The following is a 12,841-nucleotide window of genomic DNA, read 5'->3' as shown; positions in this document are numbered from 1 at the left end:
TATCTACTAGATTTTCCTTTGTTACAGTATGTCCCTTTTATAAGTTAGTGCTCGTGTATACAGATACATAGCTGTATTAAGATGTAGTTTGGCTTCCTAGCATGATTTATGTTGCTATGTGAACTATAGTGTTTAGAATGGTCCCCATTCACTTCTACTGGAAACAAAAGTTGTCATGCACACACAGAACAAGTTGGTGCTACAAAGCATTCTGATGGGCACGGAGAGACATTCAAAAAGTAGTAGTTCACAAGCTGTGTTTCAGTACTGACCTACACTGCCTGTGATTAACAAGTTTCTTTCCCCATAGAGGTTAATGGGACCATTCCACGCTGTCTAATTTATTGTCAGAGCATAAACAATGGTCAGGACAAGGTAGAGTAAAACCCTGTGCAATTCTATCTGTAGCCGCCTCGGAGATGTGTGAACTGGCTCCATTGAGGGCCGGTCACAATCTCCTGTCATGCGAATTGGATGCAGAGGGGAAAACCGCATACAATTCACATAAGTGGGAACCCAGCCTAAATGTTCGACTCTGAGCAAGTAAAAAAAAAACGATGTTTGCTTTCTTCTTCTCAACACATCATTAATATTGCAAGCATTTTTATTGTTAAAAATATTCTTCTAGAGCTCCAGGAGAACAGCTGTATGAGCGGTCGCCAATATTAAAAAAGCCATTTGGTTGAAAACAAAACAGAGTTGTTACAGATCATTTCTTAATCTAAAAATGCTTGTTTATTAAAGACTGAGAGTGAGGCCTCGTACACACGACAGAGGAACTCGGCGGGCGAAACACATCGTTTTCCTCGTCGAGTTCTTGTTGGGCTTGTCGAGGAACTCGGCGAGCCAATTTTCTCCATTCCCGTCGAGGAAAAAGAGAACATGCTCTCTTTTTGGCTCGTCGAGTTCCTCGACAGTTTCCTCGCTGAAAAATGTACACACGACCGGTTTCCTCGGCAAAAAAAATCTTCCACCAAGTTTCTTGATGGATTCTGCCGAGGAAACCGGTCGTGTGTACGAGGCCTTAAAGATAGCAAATAGCCTTTACTTTAACTTGCCCAGCAATGAATTCAGTAACTGTTGAATAAATGCCTGCTGAACTAATAAACATTATTTTACCTTTTTATTTATTTTAATTACCAATACATATTTTGTTATTCGTTGTGATGTAAAGCTTGCATTTTTACATTACGTGCAAAATCAATTTTCTTCAATGGTGCCTGTTTAGACACCCGCCCTGTATTGCGGTGCATTGAGGGAAAAAAAAAAGTCTTGCATAGTTTTTGATATGCCAGTGCACTTAAAGGCACTATTGAAATTGATGGATGCCCATAAAATGCATGTCACATTGCACTGTGATAAGTCTTTAACCTGACAAAATGCACACAAATCTGCATGTAAATGTACATTGTTATGCAATAATGCGCAGGCATATGTGTGACAATGTTTGCATACGTACATTTTTAATGATCTCATAAAATGTATGTTGGAAAATCTTTATGTTGGATGCTCATGGAGAGATTTCGGCCCACTTCCAAAGTTGCGTTAAGCTTATTTAGGATTGGATTTCTATCTCCTCCAATGTGTGTCACGGGCTAGGAACAGTACAGACATTTTCCAGCACACACTCACTAGCTAGTCAGTAGCTCAACAAAAAAACCTTACTAAACTTTTTTTTAAATGTAACATCTCAGGCTAAAAACAGAGGTTTTTGTTGCATATATTTGCAAATACATGTGAAGCCACTCTGATGTGTCAAAGCACCTCTAATAAATGTGGTCCCTTACTCTATCTGAGTTTTCAACTATGGGCCATATATAGCAATACATAAATTGAGACCAGCTTTTACCATGAGGCAACCCCTTTGTACAGAATCCCACCAGAAGCCCAGCATTGGTTATATGGGATTCATTCACTGTCTCCCCGGTATTGTGTTTCCTTTCAACTTTGAACTGGAAATTGAGGGTCATCCTGGGAAAGAGATAGAGAAGATGGGGTGAATATTGGTTGTGGCTTGAAGGAGCATGGTTAAATAGTCTAACCCTACGTACGGTGTACACTGTACACAGTCTGCAGTGCTTTACTGTACTGTGAATAAATCTGGCCATAAATGGGTAGAATTTTGATAAAAAATTCTTAGGAAAAGAAGGTTCTAAGAAAGTTTGTTTGTCTTTCTAATCATTAGTGGTTCAAATCAATGTTGTTTTTGACCGCAGTGATAGTAAGGAAGGGAAAAAAAATGCAAGTTTCTAACGGCGTATATGTAGTTTTTGTGCGATAAAGCCCATTCACTCTGAAATATAATCTTAAAGGCAAATACCATCTTTAGATCAGCAAACAAATGTTCTGAGAATTTTCATACAAATTTCCTAAGAATTCCCCAAATTTCTATCTGTGGCCAGCTTAAGAGTCTCGCTTACATAAACCTAAAGGATCGCTTAAATAAATCCTGCCACATGAGCACACATAGATCAAGAGTGACAGATTACAGTACTTTTCCTGCCACATGTGGACTGTGCACATATACAATTAGGGGCTGAGGATCACGGTTGCCAATTGAAAAGGTTTGCCATGAATTGTGTAAAGTTGTGCTGCCTCCAACCTTTGCCATCTCTCCTTTCTGCGCCTCTTCCCTCAGTCGTCACCTCGCCTCCCCACACCACCCCATCCCACACCAGCCCTGCAGGCTTCTGTGTTTAGTCTGGATCCGTGCTTCCATTAATCAAGTAATCAGCAGCTGGTCAGCCGTTTAGTCAGTGTACTCCATTACTCTGTGTCAGTTCACACTGGGACAACTTGTCGCGCTTAGATTTTGCTTGTGTCCTGTCAAAGGGAAAGGAAGTGTGAGGAAGATGCAGGCGCTGATAAAACCCTGACAGAAGTTCTAAAACTGGGTTGTACTTTAAACATAAATGTATTGGAGGACATAATTGGCTATATTCCAAACTGGTCCCACAATTTTACACTGCACGTTTAGGTTTACACTTGTGGTTTTACACCCACCCTTCCCTTTAGGCCTCATGCACACTGGATGTTTTACCAACTCTTCTAGACGCCTTTCCTCCTGGCAGCAGAGTTTTAGCAGAAAAACAAGCTTAGAGTTTGTGGGCTCTTTTTTTGCCTCTAAACACAACTTCCTTCAAACTCCTTTAGATGTCTATGTGCATGGACAGCATAGGCTAACATGCAGGGGTGTTTAGAGACAGGAAAAAAAATCACCAACTTCTCTAGGAGCAGCTAAAATAAACGTCTAGTGTGCATGAGGCCTTTAAACGGAGGTTCACCCATAGCTTACACATTTTCCCCTTAGCTTCATGCTAGTTTTGTCTAGGAATCGGCTATTTGTTTTAAAATATGATCCGTACTTACCCGTTTACGAGATGCATCTTCTCCGCCGCTTCCTGGTATGGGCTGCGGGACTGGGCGTTCCTTCTTGATTGACAGTCTTCCGAGAGGCTTCCGACGGTCGCATCCATCGCGTCACGATTTTCCGAAAGAAGCCGAACGTCGGTGCGCAGTATAGAGCCGCACCGACGTTCGGCTTCTTTCGGCTACGAGTGACGCGAGTGACGTCTGGATCAATATCTCTGTTAAATCCACTGGGTGGTGGAAGAATACCTAAAACAACACAAAGGAGAGAGAGCACACATCCACCCTGGTGTAATACAGTCTATTTGGAGCAACAAAATTAAAACCTTCATCCAATACACTAACATTTTGCAGGTAAAAATTAACCTTTAAAGGCCCTCCTGGATGATTGCTGTAAGATCCAGATATGGGACACCTTTAGGTAGCCCGCTGACAGCCTGAGACTATACCAGGGCCACTGTAGCAGAGCACCGGCATGCCCATGCAAGTGTGCATGCCCCCTGGTGCTTAGCTACAGCCGCCCTGGTATAGACTCAGGCTTACAGCGGGCCTCCTAGAGGTGTCCCATATCTGGATCTTACAGCAATAACCCAGGAGGGTCTTCAAAGGCTTTGACATGCTAATTTTTACCTGCAAAATGTTAGTGTTTTGAATAAAGGTTTTATTATTGTTGCTCCAAATAGACTTTATTACACTAGAGCGGATTTGCGCTCGCTCCCCTTTGTGTTGTCGCAGCAAAAAAATACTGCTGCCAAATGCCAATATCAGTTGATTAGGGCTGCATCGCAACTGCCCTGTAATGCGCACAATTGTTGTGCAGTGGGGAGGCATTTATGCCGCGTACACACGATCATTTTTCAGCATGAAAAAAAACGTTGTTTTTCAAAAACGTCATTTAAAATGATGGTGTGTGGGCTTCACATAATTTTTCAGGTTCTGAAAAACGACAAAAATTTTTTTGAACATGCTGCATTTTTTTAACCTGCGCATGCTCAGAAGCAAGTTATGAGACGGGAGCGCTCGTTCTGGTAAAACTACCGTTCATAATGGAGTAAGCACATTCGTCACGCTGTAACAGACAAAAAAGCGCGAATCGTCTTTTCCTAACACGGAATCGGCTAAAGCAGCCCAAAGGCGAATGGAACTTCTCCTTTAAAGTGGCATCGTACGTGTTGTACGTCACCGCGCTTTGCTAGATGATTTTTTTAAAACGATGGTGTGTAGGCAACATCGTTTTAATGATGAAGTTGGGAAAATTTTGTTTTTTAGACAAGCTGAAAAACTACGTTTTCTTTCATGCTGAAAAATCTTACAAGTTGAAAAAACTGCCCGTCCAAGGCGTCCAGAAAGTGATTTAATACAGTTCACTTTTCAGGGGGGCAGCAAGCACTACCACTAGTGTAAACCTAACCTTTACATTCCTTTCAAACACAAACTCCCATGGAATTAATGTATCCATACCTCTTAATCTTTTTAATTATTAGATTTTGTTTTGTGCATTCTAATTGTATATTCTTTACCTCTTGATTATTTAGTAACTGAGTTTAATTATTTGGTTCACTGATGGTCATACAGTAATACCTTGGACTGTGAGCATAATTAGTTCCAGAAACATGCTTGTAATCCAAAGCACTTGTATATCAAAGCGAATTTCCCCATAAGAAATAATGAAAACTCAGATGATTCACTCCACAACCATTTATTCATAAATCCTTCAGTTAATAGTCCATATAAAAAGATTATAGCAATGTGATTGTGTGGTTGTGTAACCATAAAATGCCCATTCACAAATGGCAGCCTCCACTAGAGGATTAAAAAGAGAAGAGAGGCACTTCTAAGTGTAGCAATATGGTTACATTTAATGGAGGTGCAATATTTAGCAACTCACATGGTTGATTAAAAGAGGCACATCTAAGTATGCAAGCATCTGGGGTAAAAATGTCCACATAGACCTTCCTCCGCTCTGTAATCTGTATGACTGGGAAGACTACCCTGCAGTAGAGCGATCTGAAAGTGAGGCTTGAAGCACTCGTGGAGAGCAGCGTAGAAGGGATGTCATCGATGGCGGTGCAGAGGACTGTGTACAGCTTTACCCCGGATGCCTGCATACTTAGATGTGCCTGGTTTAATTATTAATGCGAGTTGCTAAATGTTGTACCTTCAATAGCTGTAACAATATTGCTACACCTAGAGGCTCCTCTCTTCTTTTATACTCGGTTGTGACATGACGCTACTTTGTAAATGAAGACATTACTTGTTTATCAAGCCAACATGTATTAAAACATTTTGCTTGTCTTGCAAAACGCTCTCAAACCAAGGTTTTACTGTACTTTTAAAGTGGCCTGTACCAGAAATATGTCAAACTGGACTTTCTACATGTGTACTAGCTGATTACTGAAGGGATTCTGTTCGGCTGCAATACATTCTTGTGGAAAAGCTCAGACAAAAACAGCAATTGACTGACACAAGGACCATGCAGCAGTATTTCCAAAGCAATGCTTTATAAAATAGGTTTAATATTCCTAAATTAGAACCTGAGTCTGTAAAGTTTTTTCTTTTGCTTACAGTCTTCCCACACGGGTGATTTGCTTCCCAACAAATATCCTTAAAAAAATAAAAAATATGGCATTATAAAGATCCAAACTGTACAGACATTCCAGAACTCTTATTTTTTATTGTTGTGATTCCATTGTTGATTTCTGTAATTGAACATTGGATTTGTGGAGGCAGCTGTGAGGCAGCATTGTTTGGGGCTGCATAATATAGAAACTAAATAAAGTTATTGCGGAAACAAATTTGATGTTGTTTTCTTCATTTATGTACCTCATAAATATCCAACTAGTATGCCTTTTATTATTAGTATGGATACTGTATGTGACAGGTGAATGTAAGATTATTTCATGTGAAAGGGACACTATTAAAACTGAAGAGAAAAAAAATGGCAACCTGTTAGGAACTTATGTGTATGATCCATTGCTTGTCTTCCTATCTATTGCAATGACACATGTATAAACTGTTATGTTCATATTTTTAGTTTCTCAGCTGCTGGTCATGCAGTTGTCCACCACAGACATGCCACCGCAAAGTAAAGGGGAGAGTATACGTGTTAAAAGGATGGGGCTTTGCATCACAGGGACTTCATGTCACCCAACATTTTATATAGCCAAGTGGCACTTCCACCTAGCAGCACTGGGGTCCTCTGTTTGAATCCCAACCATGGCACTACCTGCCTGGAGTTTGCATGTTCTCCCTGTGCCTGCATGGATTTCTCCCACACTAAAGCTCTGCTTAAATTGACTGCGCTATATAAGTAAATACAGAAATAATACTGGGCATATGAAAAGATAATTCAGCGTGGAAAAAAAGCAGCACCGCCACAAATGTGAGATATTACAAAAAAAACAAGAAACAAAATAAATGTGTGTTGCTCTACAGTGATTGATATTAAAATTACAGATTTTTTTTATAGATAAACAGTCCTGTGGATAAGGTTATCAAATCCCTTCACCAAGTGAACACGCCACCACCACGATAGGTTGGACTCTTACTAGAAGCCTGGACCGTTTATTACGATAGGGTCAAACAGGCTTGATAATTTTGTCCCGATAGGCGTCATCAGCAGGGGATGTACAAAGAAACCACATAGGGAACAGCTCCAGAGCATCCAGGGGACTCCACCCAAACGACGATCGTGTAGTCAGATCCAAATAAAACATAAAATGCTGGATAGTGTAAAACCTTTTAAGGGTTGCATTTAATATAACATATTGTACTTACACATATCCATTTTAAAAACAGAATTGCAAGGTAAAAAAGGAAGGTGGCGAACAGAACATCCAAAAATGTAAAATGCACAATAACCGGAACATACAGCTCACCCCAGGAGTTAAAGCTTGATATTTGTAAAAAATACAGTATGAGATTGCAATGTTTGTCACCTTGTGGCCTTGGTCTATTTTAAGTCACTGCCACTGACCCTAAAGCCCAAGTGCAATAATGAAAAAAAACAATCAGAACCAGGGACATTACTTACATTCAGTAAGATATGTCCCTTGTGCTTAGGTCTCTTCTCTTAGCTGAAATCCACCTCCATCTATGCCCCCAACCCCTGTTACTGTAATCTTGTGGCGCTACCGGGGCAATAGAACTAAGGGAGCAGTGCCCGACTATGCCTGTTCTCTTCGCCCAGAATCGCCATTCATAGAAAGAAACCTGTACTACATCTTCAATGAATGAAACATGATCTATGGCATGGAGAGGCAGACCTTTCAGTCATTCACCTATCCTCCATGCATAGATCGTTTTTCATTCATAGAGGCTGTAGTATGGTGTCCTATGAAAGGTGGAGCTAGGAGGAAAGAGTGGGCAAATTAGCTGTTTAATTAGTTATGTGAATTCCAGCATCTCACTCGCATTTACTAAAGCAGTAGAGCATGTTCAATTTGCAGAAGAGCATAGGTTAAATTATGCCAATTTTATTCACCCAGTCATGTGTGAGTAAAAAGTTTTCCCTTGCACATGATTGAGTATTCAAATTGAACACGGCTTCACCTCATTCACAAAGTGAACCTTCATTTTGCAAATGAAACATGCTCTCTACTCCCTTCATAAGGCTACATTCACACTGGCGATTTAGGCTGGTACAATTTACAGCAGCAGAAATCTTCATGATTTCAGCAGCGGCTGTAAGCTGATAGGTGCTGCCGCCGTTCACTATAATGACAAGTCGGCAGCATCCACAGCTATTCGCGGCTGTCCGCCACAGCCATTCATTACCTGCGAATGGGTGCAGCTGCAGCCAGCTTGTCGTTAATGAATGGGGCTGGTGGCTGCATCTATCAGCTCACAGCGCCTAGCCTCAGCAGAAATCGCATTGGCCTAAATCGCCCGTGTGAATATAGCCTAAGTCAACCACAGGGCTCCTAGGCTATGAACATTCTTTAGTTCTGCAGATCATATACTTGCTATATGCACAGCACCTAGTGGCTGAGCAGAGATGTAAATATCTTGGTGAAGAAGTATCAGGCCTCGTTTTTTTGCTGACAGGTGCAAGGAAAGCATAAAAACCATACTGGGTGCTGAATGTTTGAATTTTCCTGCATCTCAAGAACTCTTAAAGCCTTGTAGTTTTTTTTTGTTTACACTGATGAGGTTATTTCTCGATAATTACTGTGAGATTCTTTGAAGGAACCGATTGGTGATAAATAAGAATTCTAGGGAACAGTTTTTAACAGGCAGCCAATGGAGACATTTACTAGTAGTGTAATTTTTACACTCAAACTTCTGGCATGGGCATGATTGGAATCTAGCCTATCAATGTCCTGAGCCACTGATAGGATAATTCTTCCCCTGTGATCAGTCAAACTTCAAGTGTTTCAGAAGCAAGATAGCTTTATTTCAGTTACACCGGTATAACTGGATGGAAGTCTACATGCTACGTGAAAAAGCAAAAGTCCCATACAGACACGAGGTGTATGACCTTCTTATATGGTCAACAGAAAGTGTACTATTGGCTTAAAGACCACCGGTGGCTCATGACGCAAACAGCTTTATTGCCAATCACAGTGTCTCTTTACAACTCTTAGCAAAGTTTGATTTAAGGAAGTAAAACAAACAATAGAACTAAAGCAACGTGTCCTTAGAAGCCATTACAGAAACTGGACTCCATTTTACATTTTTATAAATAGTCACACAATGCACATAGAAAACTTTTCCAACATTCCCTCCTCTTGTGTGGCTATTTTATCTCAACACATTTCGATGATAGTCCCTGTGTTTTATGCACTTTCGGGCTATATGTCATTAAGTTGAACTTCAACGTCCACACATGTCTCCTCGGAGGTAGGAAGTGCTTGATACATTGTTCTTGAGATTGCAGTTTCGATCACTTTTTGTGAAAGTCCTCGAACACAGGGAATGCAGCAACATCCGCAAGTGACCAGAACGGCCAAAGCCACAGCAATTGAGATCAAACATGATGCGATAAGTCCAGTCCATTTACCAAACCATCCTTCAAGCCAGTTTGTGAATGGATCATTAATACCTGAATTCTCTGCTAATTCATTCGATAGAGCAGTTAGTCCTTCCAGGGCTTTGGTCACAGTCCCTCCAGGAGCTGTATTATTAGGGATAAAGGTACAACACATGCTACCAAACATTTTGCATACCCCTCCTCTTTCAGCTAAGATCATATCTAAAGCCATTTGGTTCTGCCATGCCATTAGAGAGGTGGGGCCCAGCTGTTCTGCTAGACCTTTTACAGCATCCCTGGTATAGTTTACAAATCGTTGTTGGTTGTAGTATATATAGTTAATCCAGTCAACATTTTTATTTATAGTTACCCACCAGAAAAGAGACTCAAACCCTGCCGTTACCTGATTCCTGGCCTTAAACTCATTCGGCACCCCTCGAGGAACTCCAATCTCATCTATGTAGATATGGGAGTCAAATGACCCTTTGAGAGAGGTGTCCCTTTGATACCGTTGGTGACTCTTAGTCCACGGGTGTTCTGACAGGATTCTCAGGGGCATAACTAGCTGGACCATAGCACAATCCCCTCGGGCATTGGCCGGGACCCTAGCTCGCAGTTTCTTATCCCCACACATCCACCAGACATCAGCTCTCTGAATGTCATGTTCCACCCAGTCACCATGTTCCTTGTTAATCCTCTCCGCACAGCAGTCATCAGGTAGTGACCCAAGATCCATTGCGCTACTGTTCCCCGGGAGTGCAAAACAAGTAAAATTGCCCGGATACGTAGCAACCGCTGGAGGTATCTGAGGTCTCTGCACTGGGGGAAACAACAAACTCAATGTGTGACAGGTAGAATTTATTTCTGGTTTATAACTCTTATTATATAAACGCAGCATACATTTTAAACCTTCTGGATCTGTATTGTAATCTAGAGGAAAAGGGACCGTCGCTAAATGTGGTCTAGCTCCAGCACAAACTAAACAGTTTTCCTTTTTTAGAGTTTTAACCGTGTACCTTAACCATTCTAACCACTCATTTTTTTCTTGGTAACCCGTCTCCAAAGCTATGGCATCTTCTACTGTTAGGTTAGTAAATCTTACAGTGTTACTCAGAACTTCTATCTTACTATGGCCTTCTTCTTTCTCTTCTGTGTCTACCTTTTCCTGTTTGGTTTTATTGGGTGGTAATACCTCGAGGAAAAATGTACCTAAAGGATCTGATCACCCATGCTCCCATAGAATATAACCGTTGATCCTTTTTTGAGGTTCTTTTAATGTTATCAGCAATTGATTGCAATCTCTGCCATGGGTACAGGGAGAATTGGCTGCCTTTGTTATGGTGAGTCTTTCTTTTAAACCATTTATGCCTAGAATGTTGTACCCCCAATCTTGGTGTGCTGTGGTCCACAGGACCTGGTTCCATACTGAACAGTCAGTTCCACTTGGAATATAACAAACATATTTATCTGCCCATTGGAGCCTTCTTGCTTCAGTTAAGTCCCCACAGTCCACCATTTGGCAAAAATCAACTAAAATGGTACTAGTTACTTCTTCTATGGAGGTTAAGTTCAAGGCCTTCCCCGTACTTGCCCATTCTAGTGGTTCCTTCTCTTTCCATTTTCTGCCTCCACGTATAGACGTCTCACCTAGAGTCACCAGTAGACCCAAGATAATTACTGTCCCTTCCATCCTAACCAGCTACAGAGCCCTGGGGGTAAGGTAATGGAGTTCTTCACCGGTTTGAGATAAGCCCCACCTTGTGCAGAACCTCCCTTTGTAGCCGGACTTTACCAGAGCTCTGCCGCCAACTGACCCTGCTCTGCCTGTAAAACCTTTTTGCAATGGGACTGGTGAGTCCAGGTAGACCTCTCTGCAATCCTTATTGCAGTGGGAGTGGTAAGAAGAACCTGATATGGCCCCTCCCACTTAGGCAAGTGCCAATGTTTCCTTTTTATTACTTTTATTAGGACCCAGTCTCCGATATGGATTTTCTCTTCTCCTTGGATTGGACCTTCTGGAATAGAACAGATCTCATTAATTTGTTTCTGTTTCAACAAGTTAGACATATATTCTGCTAAGGTACGTTCAGATTCTTCAACTGGTGTTTCATTTAGTAGTAAGGGTATTCTATATGGCCTCCCATGTATCATTTCAAATGGACTCAAACCTTCCTGTGTGGGTGTAATATGCATGCTAGTCACAGCTAATGGTAGGCAGTACATCCAATTTTTACCTGTTTCTTCCATAGCTTTTCTCAGTTTATTTTTCAGGATTCCATTGTGTCTCTCCACCAATCCAGCTGATTGGGGGTGGTAGGCGCAATGGTTTTTTACTTGGATACCCATCACTTCTGTCAAATGTTGTATAGTTTTATTTACAAAATGGGATCCATTATCGCTGTAGATCTTTTCAGGGATTCCAAACCTAGGAATTATATCTCTTAGTAATGCTTTGGCTACAGTCTGTGCGTCCGCACTTCCTGTCGGGAATACCTCCACCCATTTGGTCAAAGCATCTATTATTACCAGACAATATTTTTTCCTTTCACATTTGTCCAATTCAATAAAATCCATACAAATGTGTTGGAATGGATATTGCGGTGTGGGGAACTTTCCTTTTCGTGGTCTTATACCTCCCTGAGCATTGTGTTTTGCACATATAATGCATTGAGAACAAAAAGTTTTTGAATAGTTTGTAAAGCCATAGGCCGTACATACCTTATTTAACATTTCAGTCATCCCCCTGTTTGACACATGAGTTACTCCATGTGTCAACACTGCTGCATACCTAAATAGGGATTTTGGCAATACTGGTTTTCCTTCAGGTGATGTGTAAATGTTCTCTATCAATGTGCAACCTTTTGTTTTCCAATATTGTTTCTCCCCGGGGGGAGCATTCTGCTGCATATCAGTAAGGACTGTATGATCTATTTCTATGATTTCCAGTTCTGTCATTATTTGATGTGTTTCTTGTGCCGCTATTTTAGCCGCTTCATCTGCTCTTTTATTTCCCTCCGAGATGGGGTCTGTATGTTTTGTGTGTGCTTGACATTTGCATATCGCAAGCTCTTTTGGTAACTGTATTGCATCTAGAAGTTCTAGAATGAAGTCCGTGTGTGAAATTGGCTTACCACTAGAGGTCACCATCCCCCTGTTTTTCCATTGTTGTGCAAAAACATGTACAGTTGAAAATACATATTGACTATCTGTGTATATGGTTACAGATTTTCCTTTTGTAATTATGCATGCTCTTGTCAGTGCTACAAGTTCTGCTACTTGTGCTGAATAATGTTTTCAGTAGGGAGTGGTGGTAGTAGTGTGGATGGGTTTAATGTAGTACACCTCTGTATTAAGTGAAGCTGTGTCAAGAGTATCGTCATACAGGAAAGGTGTCGTGCTGGCCTCAAATGTGATATATTTTGTTGTAAAAGAATAACAGATACTGCATGAGGTACTATGAGTGTCAGCAGGTGATATAGCACTATAGATGCTGAGGCCTTA

At 41.1% G+C, this 12,841-nt stretch overlaps 1 protein-coding gene across 1 annotated transcript; it reads right to left on the bottom strand.

The window, feature by feature from the left end:
• Nucleotides 1-8,742: 8,742 nt before the first annotated feature.
• On the bottom strand, nt 8,743-11,533 carry LOC120935761. Its single transcript, XM_040347821.1, has 2 exons — nt 11,300-11,533; nt 8,743-10,505 (listed from the first exon to the last, which is right to left on the bottom strand). Exons 1-2 carry the CDS (start codon nt 11,531-11,533, stop codon nt 9,162-9,164), a joined length of 1,578 nt encoding a protein of 525 aa, XP_040203755.1. The 3' UTR covers nt 8,743-9,161.
• Between the last annotated feature and the right edge of the window lie 1,308 nt (nt 11,534-12,841).

This window comes from Rana temporaria, chromosome 4 (genome assembly GCF_905171775.1).
Source record: "Rana temporaria chromosome 4, aRanTem1.1, whole genome shotgun sequence".
Lineage (NCBI taxonomy): Eukaryota > Metazoa > Chordata > Amphibia > Anura > Ranidae > Rana > Rana temporaria.
Note: the sequence above shows the minus strand (reverse complement) of the source record. Positions and strands in the feature narration are given on the sequence as shown.